This window comes from Seriola lalandi, unplaced genomic scaffold, assembly GCF_002814215.2.
Source record: "Seriola lalandi dorsalis isolate HSWRI2012SDOR001 ecotype SW California unplaced genomic scaffold, Sedor1 jcf7180002054901, whole genome shotgun sequence".
In the NCBI taxonomy this organism is placed as follows: domain Eukaryota; kingdom Metazoa; phylum Chordata; class Actinopteri; order Carangiformes; family Carangidae; genus Seriola; species Seriola lalandi.
This window is the reverse complement of record NW_019525453.1, coordinates 7,607,872-7,631,676: the sequence shown is the minus strand read 5'-3', so window position 1 is coordinate 7,631,676 and position 23,805 is coordinate 7,607,872. Positions and strand designations below refer to the sequence as shown.

The window sequence follows — 23,805 nt, the reverse complement described above, 5'->3', positions numbered from 1 at the left end:
ATTGGCTCCGCGAAAGTCAAACACACACATCACACACACGCACACATGCACACGCACACACACAGTCTGTGTCACGGTTGATTTTACTGCTGCTGGGGCTCGTCCTGAGGAGGCCATGCAGTAAAGACTCAAGCCAGAGCATCATGAGCCAGTGTTTAAAAATATTTCACGGCAAAAATCTTTCTTATATTGAGAAAACTTCAAATCATTGATTAAGTCATTTATCACAAAAAAAAAAAAAAAAAAACACCATGAATTTACAGTTCAGGGTCTAAAAGAGGATTTTCTCAGTTTCATACCATTAAAGAGGAATATTTCTCAGTTATAGACTGCTGGCCATAAAAAAAGAAACTATTTGAGAATTTTTATGGGGCCGGGGCCCCTTGATTGTCCCTGTTGCCAGTTTAAAGATAAGAGGTGATCCTGCTCTTGCGTCAGGGCGGCATCGAGGCTCTAGAACAACCTGTCTGAGAAATTCAGTCCCTTTCTTCTTAAAACACATTTTCATCTTCTCAGCATATGCTGGTTTTATCTCGTTCCTGCTCGCCTGTATTTTCTGATTTGTCTGTGTCTGTTGGTTTTTATCTGATTGTCTCATCTCACCTGATTTCATTTTATAGTCTTTTATTGTTCCAGAGATGTTTTATAGTTAAACTACCTTGTAATTTTAAGATTTTGAAATGTGAGATAAGAATAAAGTTATTGTTATTATTGTTGTTGTTATTGAGAAACTGCAGCATTCTTTTTGCCACCATGAAAAACTAGAATCACCTCCTGGTGGCTGTCTGCCTCCTCCACTCAGACTAGTTTCAGGTTACATCCCTGTTTATCCAGAGTCACAGAAAATATGAACCATTTGGGTGAAATTTTGTCATAATTGCTGTGTTAAGTCTTGGGTTATGGCTAAAAAGTGTTTTCTGAGGTCACACTGACCTTTGACCACCAATTGTAATCAGTTCAACCTTGTCTCCCAGTGGACATTTGTGCCAAATGTGAAGGGATTTCCTTGAAGTGATTTGTGAGGTCACCATGACCTTGACCTTTAGCCACCAAAATCTTATCGGTTCATCCTTGAGTCCAGGTGAACGTTTGTACCTAACTTTAAGAAACTCCCTCATGGTGTTGTGGAGATATCATGTTCACAAGACTGAGACGAACGTACGTACAAATTGCCCCATATGCCCCCCCCCCTGACTGTCACCGGCGTGGAGGTATAAGAAATTAGAGAAGATCTATATTTTAATTCTAAGCTGTGCTATTCATATTTGATCCGTCAGATTAGAGATGTACCAGGAATCCTCTTGTAATCTTAATCAAAGTAGTTGTGAACACACAGGACGACTGAAGTGTCCTTGTTCCCTCACCTATGACAAAGGCCTCTTTGAAGGTGGTCCCGGTGACGTTGTACCACGGCGGTCTGCCAGCGATGTAGATGGTCCGCTTGTTGGTCCTCAGCAGCGGAGGTTCCGTCTTCGACTGGCTCGTGGTCCGTTTCCGTGGAGATAAAGACGGGGTCAAAGGGCAGCGGGTGACACGGTTTGAGAGGCCATCCAAGGAATCATCTCCACTTCCACTGAGGGTAAACACAACAGATGTGAAAGTCAGAAGCAGCTGACTGACTTCCTTCTACAGGTTCACCTCACTGGTCTGTTGACTGAACTTTTACAAAACACCTGTGACTGGTCAAAGTTTACCTGTGAAGAGGCAGCACTTGATCCGATTTAGTCTCTGTGACTTGTCGTCTGCATGTTCACTTTAATTTTAATTTTGTGTGTGTATGTGTTTGTTGCCATCAGAAATGCCTTGTTAGCTCATAGTTGACCCCCTGCTGCTGCTCCAATACAGGCAATTCATTCATTTGAAGGTATCTGAAGGTTCCTCAAAGCTAAATGTGAGGCAGGTGTAACAGAACTGATGCTGTCAAAATCAGCCTTTTTCTTTCCAAGCAGCTAATCAGAGTTCTGAAGATATACATGGGAAGGAAATGGCGCTAAGATTTTTTAAAACTGGCCCAAATTTGAGCCTTTAAATTCTTCTTTTTTTTTTTACTTTTGAGGACTTGCAGATGCTCTTCTGTCCTGCAGAGATTTGAGAGGGAGTCTGTCTACTCCAGCATCTCTCTCTCTCTCTCTCTCCACAGTGAAGTGTCTGCTGTCGGTGTGGGTGAGGGGGAGGAAGGGAGAACTTGCCAATCCTCCCCAGGAAATCACACCGCTGCCCTGGACACAGCAATGGCACAGGGTGGGGCCTCCATTCACATGAGTAAGGCTGTCATCACTTGGCTGGGACATTCTGTGACTACTTGCCAATTTTCTGAAATGATCTTTAGTGTGCTCTGGTTGTCCTCCAAAAAATGAATAAAAATGAAATTCAGTTTTAAATCTGGCAGTTTGATGCTGCCTCAATTAGCCATAAACATGAAGATCTTAAACATACAAATTATCAAGGTCTAATGGTGAAGACGTTTGTCATTATCCATGATATTAATAATTTAATCATTGAGCTGGTTGAAATGCATTCCTGCTGCTCTCCATTGTCCAAATTCTGCATATTGATAAACATGAAGAGAAATTATTCAAATTCTAAAATGCTGCTTGGTAGATTGAGTGCAGCAGCTCAGGGGGTGCAATAAACAATTATTTTCATCTTCAATTCACCTGCAGACTATTTTCTCAATTAATAATTTTGCTGCAAACCATCAGAAAATAGATATGTACAGTCTCGTAGAGCCCAAGGTGACGTTTTCAAACGTCTTGTTTTGACCCACTAACAGTTCAGACTCTGTACAGATTCAGTTAACTGTCCTACACTGTCCTGCATAAAGAACTAAATGGTTTAGGGCCAAAATACATTTCTGACCTTCCCTTACATTATAAACCATCCTGACCTCTCAGGTGGTCTGGGACAGGTCTGCTCACTGTCCCCTGAGTCAAACATAAACAGAGAAGCGGTCAGTTCACTTTTTATGCTCGACATATCTGAGACAACCTCCCAGAAAACCTGAGGTCTGCTCCAACACCCAGTTTGTTTAAAAGAGGACTCAAGATCTATGCAAGGTATGATCATCCCTGGTGAAAAAGAAAAGATGTAAGTAAGCCTTTAGGGAACCATGTAAAGATCACCCACAATTGCGACAGAATCTGCTGGCTACAAAAAGCAGCAACTGAACAGCTATTTACGTGCATGAATTACATGTATATGTATCCTTTAGTTGAGCAAATGTTAACCCAACTCATCATAAACGTGAGAAAATGTCACATATCAGCTAGCTGCCTTGCACTCCCTTTTATTCTCCAGTTTAGCATGGTCCCCATGGGAGATGTAATACATCATCTGAATGGACAAATGTTGGCACACCCAGAATATCCTGATACACACACCTAGGTAGGTTGGACACCTGACCCCCCTGCACACCCCCAGTGCTACGTGTTATAAGCCAGCGTTAGCCACAAACTAACATTAGCTGGCGCTGCGATGTGCAGGGAAGTATTGCATTCAGTCTTCTATCAAAAGTAGATAAACAGATCGTTTGTTATTACTGTTTTTCTTCATCAGAGCTATGTTTTAACACATCCCACTGAAGCTAGACATCGTTGATAGTTGGTCTGTAGTCATGCCGAATTGTCCAGGCTAAGTTGAAACGCTAAGAAATCATGTTTTGTCAAGTGCAAACGTTCACCAACAAAAGAAAACGCATAAATTGTTTAATTTTCAATAAGGTCTGGAGAAAAGGTCCTAATAAAGGAGTATTGACAGTCAGCTTAAGAAGCAGGTACCTCTTGTTAGCATAACACAGCTGAATATCAATTAGCAAACAAAACCTCAGACATGTATTTTATAATTAGGCCATCAACCCAGATGTTGTTTTTGTCCTGTCTGTATTTTCCTCTACTGTTAAGTCTTTTGTTCACCGCAGCCATGATCACACAATGCATGTGGCAGCTAGCCAGCTAGCGGCGTTAGCTAGCCACCGTAAAACCGTTTTCCCTGCCGTGCTGTGATTCGCGCACGTGACATTTATACATTACATTGTTGTACCTGTCGGATCTTAACATTGACCGGTCCTCTTCCATCTCCTCATCTATCAGCCGTTCGTCTACCTTACTGTCGCTGCTTGTTGTTTCCATGTTGACTCGGCGTGGCGCGGAAACCAAACACCGGGAGCGTCATGACGTTTGAACACGTAAGATGATGTTGTATTTTAGGTAATCGGAAAAAAAAAGTGCTCAAACATGCACTGGTTAATAATTCACAATTACTTTGGGAATCGTGTTGAAATTTTGCTATACGTTGTATTAAATAAAAAAAACAAAACAATATATGAATAGTATGAAATTTAAACAACTTCAGCTCAGTCCTCTGCCTTGTTGCCTCGGTTACACCTTGGTCGACACACAACTGAGCTGTTTCCCGTCTGATAATGTGCAATAGTACTCCATGGTAGTGCTATCTATTTGTGGATCATTTGGGTCCACACTATCACTATCTTAAATTGAACAAGATGACAAAAAAGGGCCTAAATAGAGGCGATATAATGACATGAGTTTCATTCACACAATTTTACTATAAGTGCATTTATCAATCAACTTTGTAATGTCCCTGATAAGGATAAGTGCTGTTTTTTCAAGGAGATCAAGGATGGATTACCAACAGGGACCCCAGACGACACGAGGCTCCAGACGATGCAAGTGTATTCAATATCATGTGCAAAAATGTGTACTGCTACATGATATTGCTACTCCCTAGGCCTACTTTTTACCTCAATTACATGATAATTAGGGTCCATTAATTAATGAGGTTATATTGTTTAAATAAATAAAACGTCATTAGAGATGGCAGTTTCTTTCAGCTAATAAATTCAACTAAAATATAGAGTTTGTGTCCGTTTTAACATGTTTGGAAAATTACAAAAGTCAGCATATGGCAAATAACTTTGTGATAAATGTTTTTTATGCTTGTGAATGAAAGTATGTCAAATGTGAAACTTAACTTCACAAAGAACAGTGTATTAAACCAAAGAAAATTGATCAAGATGGAAAACATCCCACTGGACTTGAACGCCGCTTTGGCGCGGTAATCATGAATGATTACCAGTACGTATCTGATAAAACATTCAGAGCAAATCCTCACAAAACACGTATAATATGGTATTTTTGTAACTTATAATACATAATTTTATAAACTCAGTCAAACAAAATGTGGATTTTAGATGATCATTAAATGGTCACTTGATTACGTCCAGCTAATTATAGCCACAGAAGTGTAATGAGAAATAATTTTATACTGCGACTAAAAGCATTTATATATCCATAAAACTAAATAAAGCTTCATTTTTGAGCTATTCTTACTAGACTCACACCAGTATGTTTATCTGTTAACATGACATAGATGTATGTACAATATCTTCTTAGATATAATAGAGTACTTTAAATGTGGATATATTTTTGCATAAAATCTTGCTTTATATTTTTGAAACTGCTGAGAAACGACATTTGTTGTTTTAAATGCATGTTTCAAATTGTCATACATCTGTTAAGGCCTGCTCTTAAACATGACAAGCTGTAGATATTATTTTATTAGACTGATAAGAAAATAGACTGAAATTCAGTTTAAGAAAATATCTGAAGGTTATCTTTTAAGACAGAGACAGGTGTTAATTTATTTCTTATAATGCCATAAATCTTTGTTCTTTATCTGTATAAATCTGTAATAACATTTACCGTTTATGGCCTTTCATTTCAGCTTGGCATAAATCTGAGGAGCTTCTTATATTAAAATAAATCAAGCTGTGGTAAATTAATGTAAAGTGACATGTTGAGGTCGAAGTGAAAAAAACAAAATGAGAGATTTTAGACAAATACCTGCGCATTTAACGTCAAATTGTGCAGTGAAATGATAAAATGTAGCCTAATAAATACTTTTATGTTTCACAAAAGGGTTTAAAGACATTATTTGTTGTAATATATAAAAGCAGAAGTATTTTAAACCGTCTGAACATTGATTTTCGTTCATACTGCTGCTTGCCCCATTAGGATTCACCAACCGGAGGTGTCCTGTGTGCAGCGGGTGATCAGTCAGACTCAGTCCTGTGTGTGTGAACGTCGTGTCCACTCACAGCAGCTGCAGTGTGGAGTGTACATTACAGTGCGCTGTGCCTCATCACTGCTGCTGCAGCTCCACGATCGAGGCTACAACTCCAACCAAATTTAAAAAAAAAAAAAAACCCAAAACCTCCCTCCGAAAAGCAGCGCCTGTGGTTTCCTCCTCCTGCCTCTCAGAGCCGCAATGAAGGAATGTATTCGTTTGTTCTGAAGTGTCGCTGCTCACGGACATGAGGACTTTTCCCCGCGTCGAGTGAAGATCAGGAAAAAACCGGACCTGTCGATCCACACCGGCAACTCCGGCAGCATCCTCCAAAAAACAAACAAACAAACAAACAAAAAAAAAAAGACAAACACCTTTACTTCTTCTTTTCTCAGACTGGACACAGACTGACTGGCTGGCTGACTGACTGGCTGACTGACTGCAGGGCTGGATAAATGGATAATAACGCCGCAAATTCGGAGAAATCGCAACTGATACACGAGAAGAATGCCAAGATGTATTCACTAAAACTACAAAGGTGGGAGAAATGTCACGTCTCATTTGACTGCAGCTGCATGGAGAATAATACTGCATGTGGGAATATGATGCTATTTTACCTAAACAAACCTAATGTTCAATTTTGCTCATGCATCCGATGAAACATGTTCATCAAGAATGTGAAAAAAAAACTTAAAAAAAAAAATCATGTCAAGTTTGAAGAAAGTGACCAGTAAGTATCGGGGGGGGGGGGGGGGGGGGGGGCAGTGAGGAGTGTGAAAGTGGATTTTGTATGTTGTGTTCAGGTTTGTGTGTAACACTAACGAAGCCGCGGAGGGAGCGGCTGTTACTGTGGTGCATGTTAAGCAGGCTGCGCCGCTCTTGCCGGGGCTGTTTTATGTGAATGAACAAATTCATTTCCATGCTTGGCTTGTTTCTGGACAGCCTGTGACAAATGGCCCCGGGGCCAGTTCACTGAGCAACGCTAAAAACTCATCATCTGTCATTAGGGAGGCATGAAGCAGCAGCAGCAGCAGCTCCCTGCACGGTCAGTCTGCATGGGACGGAAAGGAACGGAAATCACCGAGAGTAATTACACAGTAAATACTTGCAGAGGTGTTATGGGTAGATAGGCTACCGCAAATAAATCCTGAGTGGATTTTTTAAATAAAAAATATTAGGAAAAGAAATTTAAAATGAAACAGACATTTCAAAAATAAGGTCTTTGTCCTATATAATAATAAAAAAACAAACAATAATTAACAGTTTAGCACACGGAAAATCTGAAAAGTCTGATTCATTTGACATTTTTTAAATGTTTTAAATATGGAGTTGTAGGGAAAAAATGATGCGAAAAGAAAATTAGAATTAGTGCAATCCAATTATTGTTTTTTTATCACATATAAATCAAATAGCCTAATTAAAACAAGATCTTGGCTTAAATATTTCAAACAAAAAAAATGATCATTTTTACAACTGGAACATTTTACATTTGATCCTTCAGTAGGAACACACCTGCTGGTTTTCATCATCCAGCTCCTGCAATCAGGTGGATTTTAATGTAGAACATTTTTTAAAAACTAATGTTTCATAATCAATATTCTGCATGTAGGGAGGAAATGATCCCTCGTGATGTGGATCGTCAACAGGCCTCGCGATGCGTCTGCTGCTCCTCCACCTCATCAGTAACTGTTGTAATCACGGGCTGTAGGAGCTGGAGCTGGAGCTGGACTGATCCCTGTGATAAACTCTTCCACTCGTCCACAGCAGCTGTTCCTCACCCTTTTTTTTTCTTTTTTTTTTTTAAGGCAACACGTGAGGTGACACGTTTTACGCTTTATGAGCAAGAGAGGAAGAAAAAAAACTAAAAAAAATATATATATGTAGAATATGACGCATTTTTAAATGACCATTTACAAATATTATCAGAGTGTTGCTGCGGATATTCAGGCCTCTGAAAAAACCTTCCCTGTGATAAAAATGATCTTCCAGAGATAAAAGAAATCATTACTATGGGTTCAAAGCCAGGTTGTGCCCGCGTGCTACCGCGTGTTTATTCCCACGTGCGTGTGTGTGTGTGTGAGCGAGAGAGCGATGTGCATATGGCACTACATTTGGGATTTCATGCACCATTTGCACTGTGTGCGTTTGTGTGTGTGTGTGTGTGTGTGTGTGTGTGTGTTTACTGTGTCACCTTTAGCATTTTTAGCATAGTGCTTTATAAAGAAGTGGCATCACTCATTTACACTTAGATATATGCAATAGGCCTATAATACATATCATAATATAAAAATATGCAGTATGATGCTTTTTATAATGTAAATATATATAAAACATTCAGGTAAGACATTTTAACTTAACCCTTTCAAATGAGTCTGTCTTTATAAAGGCTTGTGAAAAGTCTCTCTGGCTACATGTACTTCAGTAACAGGTGGAGCTAAAACTATTTGGATTAACCACAGTCAATAAACAGAAAATCAATCTGCACCTGATTTGATGATCACTGAGTTGTTTCAGTTATTTTTTTTTAAAAAACAACATTTTGTAATGTCAGCTTCTTCTGACACATTGTTTTGTTTCTTTTTTAAACATGATGTTAAACTGAATATTCTTGGATTTGGGATTTTAGATTCTAATATGTGACCTTTCTGCTTTCAAAAAAAAAAAAAAAAAAATGAAGATGGTACCAGACAATGTTTGACATTTTTGTCACAACTCAAACAATGACTTCATTTATTTAACTGATTTAATCGACTAATTGTTTCAGCTGTAGTTTGATCACTTTAAACAAATAAAAACACCTGTGAGCGATGGACGAGCACGACATCCACAACAGTCTGTGAAGTGACCTCACTTGACCAGAACAACTGGCCAAACATAAACCTCACGATGTGGATTTTTTTTTTTTCTTTTCACCAACTAAAAACTAACCAACCGATTCTGCAAGCGACCACCTTAACCCTCCATTTAAAGGAGAAATAACAGACATGGCACCATTTTGTATCAGTTAGATCAGTTAGAAAAATATAAATCTGAAGTAATGATGACAAAGGCGGGCGGCCATTTTAATGATTCATTAAAGAAAAACAGAGAACACTGTTTTTGTTTGTAGCAAACCACAGTCAGCAGCTTCACTGTTGTTCATACTGAGGATTTGCTTTAGTTGGTATAATATACAGAACATCAACACATTCCCTTTCATATCATCACTTACTTATTCATTACTGTGTCTTCATGATATCACCCAGCTGGATTTACCAAAGCCTGTTTACTGGATTGTTTGCTCTCTGGTAATTGTGATAGTTCTGGCAGCAACTGAAGGCAACATAATTGGTTGTGGGTTAAAGGGAGTTTGGTGGAAGATTCGGTCGCTGCTGCAGCAGCTTCCAGGAAACACCTCTGAGCCGCTCTGGATCTAAATGGACTCTGGTCACCGGCCTGATCTCTGGTGGCTCATTACTTGTACAGTAACATACTCAGATTAGAGGCAAGTGTAACTTGATGTTCCTCATGTATTCCAAGGAGATGGATCGTTAGAATGATTATCAAAACAACTTGGGAAATATCGTCTCAGAATCCTAAATCTGGACTGAGATTATGGAAGACTGATAAATTATCATTAAAAAAGTTTATTGGAGAATGTTGACTGCATTATAAATTTAACAGAGAAACTACAGCTGTTTATCCTCTGGGGGACATGAATGTGTAAAGCAAATGTGACGGCAACCCATCGAACAGCTGCAGTAATATTTTACATGGTGGTGCCACAGGAAAAGTCAGGGGATTATCAAAATCAGTAGGATTCATCCTCTGGGCACAATGAATATGTGAACCAAACCCATCCAGTAAATGTCGAGACATTTGACATTTGCCAAATCAGAAAAACAACCGAACCAATCAGAGCTTTGAAGGGATAACGAAGAGGGATGTCGTCTTCTCATGTCAGAGCCAGAAAAATAGCAACAGAAGAAATTGCCACAAAAATGGCAGCAAGCATGAGACCCACAGTGATCAATATTAAATAAATACAAAAGCAAGAGCCGATCACATACAGGAACTGACCCTGCCCAATGACACAGAAAGGTTTTATGGGGGTTATGTCCTGGACTATTTCTGACCTCCTGGAAGTGACTGCTGCAGGCAAAGAAACAGTTTGTTACCAGGCTGTTTCCAGCCTTTTACCCACTCAATGACATGCAACAAAACGGCAATCCAGTCTCTATATCAGGCTACAAAAACTCACAAGTGCTAAATAACAATAGCATCAATAAGATCACCATCGACGAACACTTATCCCTCCACAGACAGAGCATTGTTCACTTCTGCTCTGCAGCAGTCTTTTCTCACTGCAGGCGCCGTTATGTCAGCTACAAATAATAGTTTATGGCGCTTTGATGAAGCAGATTCCGGCTGTGATTAAAGGCTGGATGGGGGTTTTTTTTTCTTCCACTGGGCAGCTCCTCTGAGGTGTCTTCATGTCGTATCATTTCACAGATCACTGAACACTCCCTCAGGTCTCTGCACTGCTGACACCGGGTGTCAACAAAACAATGGGACCTGCCCCGTGGGATATTGACTAACAGATGAACGCTATCTCAAAATGAAATCTAATATTCATAATATGTAGGAGAGCGCAGCTTGTGGTCAGCGCTGTCATTTCGCTAACCAAGCACTAAATGCGACAGTTAATAACAACCTGAGTCAATGTCACTTTTAAGGCGACGCAGGAGGAGGAACGCTGCGGAAATGTTCAAACCACCTATTACTTTGTAAGGACGCTGATATTAAATATGAGCCATAAGGAAATAACAGTCACTGTAAAGCTCTTTTATTTCCAAATGAAATAACAGGAAATTCATTTTGGCTGCTTGTATTCACAGTCGCTTCACAAAGCTCATGATCACAAATGAGGGTTGGAACGCACATCCAGAGTTTCGTCTTCCGGCTCAGTTCCACCTTCCCCCCCCCCAAGGTCGTAGGTCTTCTCCGAGTCCACAATACACGTGTAGATCAGATGAGCAAACTCCCAGGACCCCTCCAGTAACTTTGTAAAGGTAAAGCGTTCGTCAACTGTCCCATCCACTGTTAAACACAATTAAATCCAGATTTAATGGATGGACTGGAAGGATAGTTAACATGAGAATCTTTCCCTTCTCATCCTCATCATGTGACGTGAAGGCAGCATTAACCACGTGATACGTTGGGATATATTTACTGTTATTGTCCAGTATTGTGGTAGATACTCGTTTATCTTAGCAAGTCAACAGGGAATCTCTGGAATATTTTAGCTTTCAAGAAAAACCAGTGAAAGAATTGCTTTATGAGTAAAGTCAGTTAGAGAAGTGAGTGAAACCGATGGCAGTTAGGAGTGTTGTGCTTGAACCAACAGGCAGTATGTGGCAACAGGATATTTGGCAGGTCCTGATTTCTGTTTCTTAAAAAAAGGCCTTCGAAGGTTACTCAAATAAAATTTTGTATGTAACTTTAGAAAAAACTGAAACTGGAAAATCCCCAGGACTGTTCTTCCAGACCTCTGACCTTATGAAAAATTCATATGTAGATAAATTTGTTATTTCTCAATTGATTAATCCATTCATCCATCTATTTTCTGTTTCTTATCCAGGCTGTGTTTAATGATACATGAACTAACCCTAATATTATTAGGAATTATATACTGCTGGATGTGGTGACAAAAATGTGATTTCATAAATAAATAAATGTACTTGGTGAGGAGTATTAGAGTTAGTTATGAGGTGTGTGAATGGTAAACTGTCAGTACATATCACGGCAGTATATATTTGTACTGGTATGACTGTGGGACAGATACTGAATTGATTTCTATTTGGTTTTAAAAATGTCATGAACCCTGTAGAAACCCTGGGTAAATAGATGTGTTGTACGACTGCAGAGCTTTTGCAGACTTTAGCCATGTTGTGTGTTTGTTCATTGTCTGTATTTATACAAATCTTTTAAAGGCCACCTTATTCTCCTGTTTTTTCTGCAAAATCACAACATGCTCAAGGCTTCAGAGCACTCCAGTGTGTATCCATGTTTTATGTATGTAGGCTAGGTGTGTGTGTGTGTGTGTGTGTGTGTGTTAGTGTTTGCTCTTATGTCCCAATGGCATAATTGAACAGAATCTGTTTCCCGCTCGGCTGACTCTTTTCAGCGTGGACATCCCCTAAGACGTGTGTGTATGATAAAGGCTAATCATGGTACGCTGGCAATCTCCTATATGAAGTGTGTGACATAAAGTGCTTGTGTGTGTGTGTGTGTGTGTGTGTGTGTCTGGGTGTGGTTATCTCAAGTGAGCCCAAATTAGTTTTTTCCACCTCATTAGCCACATCATTGCAGCTCCCTCTCACATGGAAACCTGGTTGTGTGTGTTGATGTGTGTGTGTGTGTGTGTGTGATGAAAATGGAGAAGTCAGCATTTTGTTTTATTTCCATGATTCAAATCCCGCTCTGTGCGTTGTATGAAGTAAATCTACATGTGTCACTCTCAGGTTGAACACTGATAGTTCAACATTCAATCACTGTGAGCAGGTAATGACATTAAAAACATCCCTGATCAGTCACATACAACGTGATGCTGTGACTCAGATGGAAATGACAGTATTTGTTACTAGAAAATATAATCAGAAAAATGCCTTATTGATTTACTTTATTATTATTAATACTAGTAAAGGTGTACAAAGGTTTGAAGGTGTGCCAAACCGCTCCTAAACTACAAGACAAAAGTTAGATGAGAAGACAGACTGATCTCATGTCTGTATGGTAAATCTGGAGCTAGAGCCAGCAGCTGGTTAGCTTAGCATAACATCAAGACTGGTAACAGGGGGAAACAGGGAACCTGGCTCCGTCTAAAGGCAACAAAAGCCACCAATGAAAATTTGTGTGCTACAGTGTCCTTGTGAGTGTTACCACCACAGTTTTAAACTTCACTAAGTGCATTTTTATTCACCTCCTCTTATGTGTATTTTCAATTTGCTCAAAAATTTGCGTTTAAATATTCTAGTTTGAATATCTCAAAAAAGGATGGAAAAGTTTCTAGTGAATAAATCATGACGTACATGAAGTGTGGTAATAAACATTAGAGAGGTAGGAGACTGTAATATTTGCGTCACACATTGTTTTCAGTTGTTTGATCTTTGACTGGCGCTCTCGTAGTAACATCACCCGGGTTTAATGGCACCTGACTGCAGAATTAGTGCCACCATGTCTATTTCTATACACTTTACTCCTGATATTCTCATAACAGTTGTAGATAGAAAAGCAAATTTTCTGGAAAGATTTGTGCTACATTTGGATGGAAATTCAACTTAGGGAGATTTTCATAAGACGACTTTGAAATACCCAAGAAGCACTAATTTGGTAATTTACTGGTAGACAATTGTCCACACTTCTGGACTTGTGTTTTTAGACTTCTACGTTACATTCGCCTGTTTTAAATACAGCTGTGCTTTTTTAATTATTTTCGGGGCATTTGGTGCTTTTATCAGACAGTACAGAGCAGAAAGATGCAACAGAGGTCCTCAGTCAGATCTGAACTGGGGTCGATGTGGTTCATCGCCAACATCTTCCCCCTTCAGCCACAGGGCCGTGCAACTGTTGTTTCAGCAGCATTTCAATTACTTTCGGTCTTGAGATTAAAATATAGTGATTAAATGCCATTGAAACAAATGTAGCCGGGTATGAATCTCCATGTCTCAGTGTTTCAACGTCTCAATGTTTTTTGATGTTCAAATCACCAAATCTAGATCGATGCTTTCTGAAACGAGTCTTCTGGATAACAAACAAAATTACCATTCATAAAACAAACATAACATAACCGATCACACATCCTCCTCACTGTCAGTATTAATGGATTCCAGCTGGTTCTTCACTGGATGGTCCGTCTTACCATTGTTCTACTTAAGTTAACATGGATTGTAATCCACTGTCAGATTTCTACTTTGTTAACCATGGTGCTGCTTCCAAACAATAATGTGCTCTGCTGCAACTTTAATTACAACTGTAGGTCTGTTGTTGTTACAGAATGAAAATACACCTGTAATGTCAATATGTACAACAACAACAACAACAACAACAACAACAACAACAACTGAAGTCTGAACTATCTGAAAATAGACCTGCAATTAGCAGAGAGAAGAATCACCACCTCATTTTATTCTGTTTTCTCTTGATTTCATCTATATGCATTTTGTTCAATACTGATGTCTGAAAAAGTGTCGGTGCAGCATTTTAATGATTTATATTTCATATTATTATTGTTTTTGAATATGTTGCATATTTAAAAAAGAAAAAAACACTCGACTGCCTCCAGGAGTTGCCAAAGACACAAATGCTCAAATCCTCCACATAAAACTGCACCAATGCAAGTGATGGACTTCCTGCGTCTTCATGAACACATACCTTTTGTGCCCCCCCCCCCCCGCAGCTCCTTCCCAGACTCCAAAGAGCAGTACCCCGACTTCCCTTTTCAGAATGGAGGCGTGGCCGGCGCCATCGAGCTGAAACGACCCGTCGGCGCCCACTGCCACGGCGCCAAAGCCTCGGCGTGCGACGACAGCGTGGACAAGATGCTGGCCAAGAAGAAACTCTACATCGCCTCGGCCATCTGCCTCGTCTTCATGATCGGCGAGGTGATAGGTAAAAGATAAGAAGGTCAAACCTCTTTCTCACAGAACTGAAATGAATAGAAAGGCCATTTCTTTTAAATAAAAAAAGGGTCAAAACAACCACACATACAATAAAGAGATGAGTGAAAGGCGTCTGTTAAACACACAAATTAACACGGGTGTCTTTTGGGGTTTTCTACAGGAGGCTACCTGGCCCACAGCCTGGCCATCATGACTGATGCCGCCCACCTCCTCACAGATTTTGGCAGTATGATGGTGAGCCTGTTCTCCCTGTGGATCTCCTCCAGACCGCCCACCAAAACCATGAACTTTGGTTGGCACAGATCAGGTCAGAACCAGAGATCAGATGCCTCCGAGCGCACGAAGGGATGTCTTAAAGGATGGATGAATGATGATTTATTTACTGATGTATGAATATTTAAGAATCACAACAATATGTCTCCATCTTCACCTGTACAGTGCTGCTGCTGTTACTTTCCTTCACTCAAGGTGATGCATGTTAGCAGGTGTAGAACTAGTCTGATAATGACCGAACATGTTCCCGTTTGCGGAGGATCTGCAACCTGCCGAGTGTGAATCTGTGAGTTTTAAGCCAGGGATCAGTTTCATTGAGTTTACAATGTATAAGCTGCGATGTTGAACTTGAGATAATTTCCCCCTTAACTCTAACTTAATCCATTTAATGATGAGCCGCAGCGTACCGGACCGACAATACGGACAAAAAGTTTAAACAGATGTGGATGTTTTATTATTTTTTGTGGCGATCAGCTTCACCGTTCACTGTCTCATCTGTAGACAAAGCTGGTCGTTGTGCAGGAAAACAATCTCATCTGCATCACTCGACCCTTCTTTAAACCCTTCGAGGAAAATCTCCACTTATGGAAAGATCTGTGAACTTCTTACATCTCTGAAGATTATGTGATGAGTCATTCATACTGTAAAATCTAGAATCACCTCCTCGTGGTTGTCTGACTCCGCCACTCAGACTAGTTTCAGGTTAAATGTTGTCATGATTGCTGTGTGAAGTATTAAGTAATGGCTAAAAGGTGTTTTGTGACGTCACACTAACCTTGACCTTTGACCCCCAAAATCTAATCAACTCATCCTTGAGTCCAAATGAATGTTTGTGCTGATTTTGAAAGGGGTTCCCTTGAAGAGTTCTGGAGATATTGCGTTCACAAGGTTGTCGTGACCTTGACCTTTGACCCCGCAAAATCTAATCAGTTCATCCTTGAGTTCAAGTGGACATTTGTGACAAATTTGAAGAAGTTCCTTCAAGATGTTACTGAGATACTGAGTCTTTGTACGTAATGTCTTACGTACACACACACACACACACACACACATAGGTGTGCTGTCTTCTTCTGTATTAAATTCCTGCCTCTCTTCCTCCCCTCTCTCCACAGAGATACTCGGGGCGTTCGTCTCCGTCATGTCCATCTGGATCGTGACGGGGGCTCTGGTCTATTTAGCCACCGAAAGGATCGTGCGCAACGACTATGAGATTGATGGCCATGTAATGTTAGTCACCTCCGGGTGTGCTGTCATCGTAAATATTATGTGAGTGCCTCTGAGCGTAATGAGCATTAATGGGTTTAAGAGAGTCCATTAGAACTTCTGCTAGTCTTGTTTTAAAAGCATCTTCCTATAAAACTTGTACTTGAAAACTATGCTCACATTAGCATCAACAGGTATACATCATTTTAATTGAGTAATGGACACAATTCAAAAAATGTATTTGATGTTTTCCCCATGATACCAGGTTCATTATATTTCTATCTTGGGAAAAACAAGAGGTTCTTACAGGATAAATATTTCAATTTCATGAAAAGGTTGTTTTCTTGATGTAATGTGTATGTTTATAATGCCCCGGACAATGAGGCTATTCATTTGTGACCTCGAGCAAGAGACTAATTTAAAACTTTTTTTATTTGAATATTAGTCGAAAACCCTAAAGATGTTCAACACGATCATATAAAACAAAGAAAAGTATTAAATCTTCGCATCTGAGAAGCTGGAAACAGTAAACGTTTGGCATTTGTGCTGGAAACATATGAAATCATCTTTGTTTGAACCAAAGCTGAAATCACATGAACAATAAGTAAAAACCATTCAAATCCACTGAATGACATGCAACTTCGTAACAAAGCAAGAAATACATTTCTAGAAATGATGTCAAATATTCTAAAATAATGTAAGAGCAATTTAAGGAGTAAAGAGACAGGTATAAAGGGATACAGAACAATACTGGCATGGTCATTAATTACCAGTTTAACTGATGTATGGCATGATTTCTTTCTTTTTTGAAACAGATATTTGTCCTTGCTCTGTCTCTGAGGCAGGGGCTGAAAGTTAGAATTGAGGGCGGGGCATGAGTCCTTTAAGACTGTGACATAGTGATAAGGTATCAGGTGTTGTTTACAGCCTGATATTGCACTGTTGTGTGTGACTGTTCCAGAGAGTTTGTCCTCGTTTTCGACAGCCAAGTATTTGAACCTTTGTTGCTGTTATTTTTATAAATGTAAAACGATGTATTTTCTCTTGTCTGATTAATCCACTTATCATTGCAGCTGTAGAGTAAAGTACCTCTGTGTCTCTGTAGTATGGCTTACATCCTCCATCACTCCACCACATTCCACGCTCACGGCAGCGGTTATCACCACATCGACGAGGACGGTCAGAGCCCCGTCGCACACGGCCACGCCCACACGCTTCTCGGCGGCCACGGCAACACGAGCGTCCGTGCCGCCTTCATTCACGTGGTGGGAGACCTGCTGCAGAGTGTCGGCGTCATGGTGGCGGCCATCATCATCTACTTTCGGGTCAGATATAGATCACATTCATGTTAGGGTGAGATGTCAGTTTAGCCCTTTAAAAAAAAAAAAAGAAAAACCTCAAATATGATGCAGTAATCCTGTATGAAGCATAAATTCTTCATTCTTATTATTATAGTCTGTTTTCAATTGAGTTTGTTCAATTGTCAGTTTCTTTGTATTTGAGCAGAATATTCTCTGCATAATAAATCTTATAATAGTGAATAACAACAACTTAAAACATCATGCCAACCACAAGTGTCATTTAAAGGCATATTTAAAGTGTAGAAAATTAGCTGAAGAAATCATGAACGCTTTCATTTATCCTGAGTCTGGTACATTGTCGATGACAGGGTTAAATATTCCTGTCATCATGCAAGATGTTCCCCCTTTTTTTTTTTCTGCCCCGAGCGTTTGAATGCCTCATGACTGTGGAAAACACCATCTGATGTCTCTTTAAAGCCTCCATAACTTCTTTTCCCTCTTTCAGCCTGAGTACAAAGTTGCAGACCCCATCTGTACATTCCTGTTTTCTGTCTTTGTCCTCTGCACCACTGTCACCATCCTCAGAGACGTCTTCAGGATACTCATGGAAGGTAACGGACCAAGGGTTCAACAGTTTTTTTTCTTATGCTCAGAAATATTTGGTATATATATAAAGTGATACTGGTGATACTGACAGGGAAAACAGTTTTGGCACAAGGTTAGGACCTCAGTTAGGCCTGATGTTGATTTCATTATTGAAATTTCAAAATCTGAAAGTCAATAGCTGCAATTTTACCACCACAACAAACTACTGATCATTAAGAAAACAAAATTAATATCTGTTAAGAGATTATCTTAATATAATCTCTGCACGTCTCAATTTAAGAAAAAATGTATGAATTGTTATAACTAGAACAGGTATTACCTTATACTTAAGTCAGGAGGGAATTAGTTTAGCTTAGCATAAATGCTGGAAACCAACATCTGTAAAACTCACTAATTGACATGTGTCTCGTTTGTTTCATTCGTACACACACAGAAACATAAAAAACACAACAACTTGTGGTTTTAAAGGTATTGGTAGTTGTAATTTTCAACTGTGGACAGAGTCAGAGTTCGGCTCCAGCTCTGTTTCTTAAAGGAATAGTCACAGTCATGTCAAAGACACTTATTACCCTTAGTTGGTTTCTCCTTATTTCTGTTGGCTACATATAAAACTATAGTCTGGCACATACCCCTCCGTTATTCATACAAATGAAATAAGATACAGTGTGTCAGATCTTTAATGGTGCTCGTCGCTGATTTTTTTTTTTTTGGATCAAGGGTATTTATTGAGTATAAAAATACAAACAGAACAGTTTTATCCACGAGCTCACTCGCCCATCAAACCACCAATGAGACCATTTTTGACGACTACCAAAGAGGAGAAACATAAATATCACGGGGTTACATTCTCTGCTTCCATTTTTTCTGCCAAATTACACAGGGGTCTTTCCATCTGAACAGTATGTGATAGGTCATTTGTTAAACATGGCAGAGCCAGGATAGCTCTCTCTAACCTCTGTGCTAAGCTAAGCTAACCAGCTGCTGGGTGTATCTACATATATGTAACAGACCCACATGAGCTGAAGTGGTGACTCGGCTGCAGCTGTGATCAAGCTGTCGAGTTTTGACCTGATCTGACAAGGTCAGCTTCACATGATGCTCAGGGATGTTGAGTTCTGTGTGTAACTGAGTTCATTAAGAACATCACTTTAGTGTAAAGACGGCAGTGATGTCTCGGTTGATGGTACATGGCAAGACTCCCCCATTTTCAGCTCATGAACATGGAATAAAACTAGCCCCAGGACTTTGCTGCTGAAGCTCACAGACCTCTGTGCTTCTGTCAACGTTCTCGCTCAGTCGGCTGTTTTAACTTTTAAGTATATGCTGAACAAAAAAAACAAGAGCACAGATGGTCACATCCCGGGGATGTCCTAAGATTTTAGGGACATTTTAAAATTCTCTTTGCACATGAATGAATTAACTGAAAATGACCCCCCCAGAAGTGACACCTGAGGCATCTTTACAACATTCAGTAAAAGCAGAACGAGCCTGACGAGGTTAATGAGTAGCTTGACACATGCGGTATTCATTTTATGTCATTTTCAGTGATGGCTTTGTTTATATTATTGGCAGCAGTGGCATTTATGCTCATAAATTCATCCAAATGATGATTCAATATTTAAACAGTTAAATAAAACATTACAGGTACTGACTGTTAGTGGTTACTGTCTGATTATTTGTCCATAATTAAACTTAAGGTGTAAAAATATCACAACCAGACTTCTTTTCATCTTCAGAAATATTAACTCAACTTCACTCTGGCAGTTAGGAGTACCATTTACAAACTGTAGGAGCTGCTGTGTTCACTTGTGGCCCTCTGTTTTTCAGGTTCTCCTAAAGGAATAGAGTTTAACTCGGTGAAGGAGGTGCTGCTGTCTGTGAAAGCTGTGAAGTCAATGCACAGTCTGCACCTCTGGGCCCTGACGCTGGGCCAGGCACTGGTCTCCGTTCACCTGGCCATAGGTAACGTAACACTGTGATCCACTGCTACAACAAAGCATTTAGCACTAAGTTCTTTCTCGAGTTTTAAATGAGAGAGTAGAACAGCATCCAGTGCAACAGACTCACGGTGTTGTTTTCTGGGTTCACCTCAGAGGAGGGCGCCGACCCTCAGTCTGTGCTGCAGGAGGCCACCGATCTGCTCCACACCAAGTTCGGTTTCTACAGCATCACCATCCAGGTAGAGCTCTACTCTGAAGACATGAGCCACTGCTCCCACTGCCAGGACCCCAGTGACTGATACCGATACTGGACTGAACTGGACTGGACTGCGACAGGACATGGAACGGCTCAAGCACATTCTCATTCTCTCTGGGTGGGCTGCACCGGTGAGAGATGTATCCACAAAGCAGCTTCCTGTTAAAAAAAAATAAAGTGGACTGAGGTTTTGGTAGATTCTTTTTGTTCGCCACAAGAAAAAAGACAGAGAATTCATCCATGTGTTGGTTGTCAAGCGCTGACGCAGGAGCTCCATGCTAACAAGGGCCGTGCTAACTAAGTCCTCCTGGATGTATGGTGCTCCAGTCCTCTGGGTTTCATGGGGTTTTCACCAAATACTGGAAATATTTGAGAAGAACTGAGGTAAAGTGAGGTTAAACTGCACATGGGGTAAATAAGATGCTGTCTTGTGAAGACAGAGCCCAGACGAAGACAGCTTTCCTGTCCCAACAAATACGCAACAGAGCCGTAAGGCCTGCTTCATCTCACCTCATTCTTGTCGTCCAAAGTTTGGACTCATGTCACTAAAACACAAGTTCATATTACAGTCCTGCTTCTCAAATGATTACTTATTGATAGATACGTTATAAGTTATCTATAATAGCAAAATTTGATCACCACTTTCACTAGCTAGCTCACAGCTAGTTCAGTTTAAAGTAGCTGAAAACCTTTAATGAACTCATCACTGCAGCTCAATAAGAAAGTTAAAAGTGTTTTACTCACACTCGAATCTCCACATACGCTGCCATAAAATGTGCATTAATATGACTGACCAACAGGAACAGCAGGCGTCCTTTTGAAGCACAAATGTAAAAATGGGACCAGGTGTTGTATGTACTGAATGGATGCTAGGCCACTTCTAGAGTACCAGTAGTTATAAACAATGTTAATTGGTTTTCTGTTCAACCTCTATAGTCATATACTTAAATAAATAAAATGACATATTAAAATCAATTTAAATAATGATAAAATATAAATATACTATATTTATATTTAACTATATAGAACACTGCCTGATTTTTAGTATCTCATGTAAATTCAGGAAACTGCCAGATATAGGAGCACGTGTTGTTCTCTATCACTTTACAGAACTAGGGCTATTACTTATTTTCTAACCTCCCTGATAAAGCTACATATACACAATAATAATCATTCAAATCCCAATATACTAGTATGAAGCAAACAATAACAACTGTTAGTATGGAGCTCCTGATGTAATGACCCGTCGGGGACACATGGATGACTTTGATGTCTGTATCTTCATCGCTACCTGAAAGCACACCATCATCTACCAGATTCTCACTCAACAATCCACTGTCATCTTTGTTCCATCAGCCGGCCTCCCACTGAAGGTCAGACTGGGTGATCTGCACTGCTAGCTGCTCATAAATGACATTTTTAAAGAGTTTTACTTAATTTACTTTAATTTATTCTTGACATAAAGTCATTGCAAGCATCTTTTATGGAAGAAAGGCATGAGTAATAGCTCCTTACAAATATAAATTTGTACATACTGCTGGTTGTTGCCTTAGAGAGATCACGGGAAGAGCGAGGGTCAGATTGTGTGGTTACAATACACCATGCAGACCTTTAAACCTGCTGATTAGTACAGCAAGGGTAAATATCTTTACCATTTCAATCCACATATCCGTGACATTTGTCCTTAAATGGAGCTTAAAAACAGCAGCTATCAAATTTAATACACGACTGACAGACAACAACTAGTAATCAATGATGTCAGTGCAGCCTCTCAAGATATTTCCAGGCTTTGGGACGTGCAAACCTTTTGATTTAGGAAAAAAGGCATTGTTAAGTCCCAGTAAACCCTGAGGTGGAAAAGTACAAATGTCGAGGATTTTGGTAAAAATGAGTCCTGGTCTGGATCCTTCGCACAGGTCTTAAAACCTGCAGTATCCTGACCTGTGCTCCCATTAAACCTTAAGCTATAATTCACCAAAACATACTGGCTCAAGTGTCTAATAATTCAGCCAAATCTGGGCTTGACCAAACTTGCTCCTGTACTGTATATCATACCAAAGATCTGTCTCCATGCTGGGAGGGTTGGAGGGTCAGGAAAATAAGATCATTTTTACACGAGTAAACATCTCGATTTGAGCTAAATTCACTGGAAATATAATGATTGATATGTAATTGATGCTTCTTACAATACAGACAACCACAAAGCTGGACACATTAAGGGCTATTTTTGATGGTAGGTCTTTTAGTAATTTTGTTGTGTTGCAGGCATTTCTTTGTTTCAGTTTCCAGAGTCACACACACACACACACACACACACACACAAAGCTCTATAAAATCACCTTGAGAGCGAGCTAATGGTGGGCAGAGTATTGATACGGACTGAGCTGGAGGAGAATGAATAAGTGTCAGGCTGAAAAAGCATTCAGCCACTTCCACTGAGCAGACGTTCAAGTCTGAGGGCAAAAGTGATTTAGTCCAGGAGTCGGACGATTAGTTTGAGCTTCACGCTATCATCCATCTCATCTATCTCTCATTCCTCCTGTAGCTCCAGTGTTCCCCATCCATCTGCTGTACGTCTCTCTGCTCCCTAAGCTGTCATCTATCCGTCCGCCTATCCATCCATCCATCCATTTGAGCTTCGCAAGTCATACAGCAACAGTTTTCAGTTACTTTTTTAGTTTGCTGACCGATAAAGTGCAAATTCATTGTAGTGTTCCTGCTGCCATAAAGATCTAGTGACAGTAGTTTTACCAAGACTAATGCTACATTGCCACACCGTTGGCAGAACAGGTGAACCTCGCATTTTTCCAACTTTGAGGATATTCAACCATTCAAAGATGGTTAGTCTACTACAAGAAATGTCATATTAAAAATTCACAACTGGCTACATTCATTTTTAAATATTTATAGCAATTTGTTAACAAGGGAAACCCGATGCAAAGAAATAGTATATAGCTCCATTTTAATTAGCTGAATCAAATTAATATTGGGTTTCATTTTGATCCATCTTCCAGCGTCAGTGGCTTTGCAGCCATTCTCTCACTCGTTGGTTGACATTTCTGTAGCTCTTTTCATCAAGTATGGGATATCATAGTTGTCAGAAATTCCCCCTTTTCTTTTCGAAATTACACTGTGAACGATATGACACGAACACGGCATCCGAGCCCCGTTAGCAACAGCAGCTCAGAGAAGCTGCTGTTGTCAACGTCATGGTAAGATGTTCACCGGTTGTCATTGTAACCTATTAAATAAACTTGCTAACCGGTTTGCTGATATCTTACAGCCTTGTTGCTTAAGTGGCGGAATATATAAAAATCGGACATTAGGTCGGCACTAGAACAGGTCAAAGAGGGTTAGGAGGGTTTATTAGCTTTTTCTAGCTTGACTCATTACAATTCATCACTGTAAACAGGTTATACTAGTGTGCAAGCTCTTGTGTCCAAGTGTGAATTTTGGGGTAAAGATCACACTAAAAGGAAATG

General features: G+C 39.9%; 2 protein-coding genes across 2 annotated transcripts in view; one reads left to right on the top strand and one right to left on the bottom strand.

Moving 5' to 3' along the window:
• Nucleotides 1-4,173, bottom strand: part of LOC111672784 (uridine-cytidine kinase-like 1) — a 28,161-nt gene extending 23,988 nt beyond the window's left edge. The window contains exons 1-2 of the mRNA XM_087180360.1: nt 4,039-4,173; nt 1,365-1,573 (exon numbers count right to left, since the gene is read on the bottom strand). Of these exons, the coding sequence (XP_087036486.1) occupies nt 1,365-1,573; nt 4,039-4,127 (298 nt within the window). The 5' untranslated portion in view covers nt 4,128-4,173. The remainder of the gene's footprint in view (nt 1-1,364; nt 1,574-4,038) is intronic.
• Nucleotides 4,174-6,219: 2,046 nt separating this feature from the next.
• slc30a2 (solute carrier family 30 member 2) lies at nt 6,220-23,785 on the top strand. Its single transcript, XM_023430282.2, has 8 exons — nt 6,220-6,622; nt 14,522-14,733; nt 14,905-15,051; nt 16,130-16,283; nt 17,326-17,545; nt 18,027-18,132; nt 19,955-20,089; nt 20,221-23,785. The coding sequence occupies exons 1-8, from the start codon at nt 6,540-6,542 to the stop codon at nt 20,364-20,366; spliced, it is 1,203 nt and encodes a 400-aa protein (XP_023286050.1). The 5' UTR covers nt 6,220-6,539; the 3' UTR covers nt 20,367-23,785.
• Nucleotides 23,786-23,805: the final 20 nt, after the last annotated feature.

What these genes read in the sequence shown, in the direction of transcription:
- slc30a2 (XM_023430282.2), top strand. Translation starts at nt 6,540, where the DNA reads ATGGATAATAACGCCGCAAATTCGGAGAAATCGCAACTGATACACGAG. An exon ending in CTTTGGTTGGCACAGATCAG is followed by an intron (nt 15,052 to 16,129) that starts GTCAGAACCAGA and finishes CTCTCTCCACAG; the next exon opens with AGATACTCGGGGCGTTCGTC. An exon ending in CTTCAGGATACTCATGGAAG is followed by an intron (nt 18,133 to 19,954) that starts GTAACGGACCAA and finishes TCTGTTTTTCAG; the next exon opens with GTTCTCCTAAAGGAATAGAG.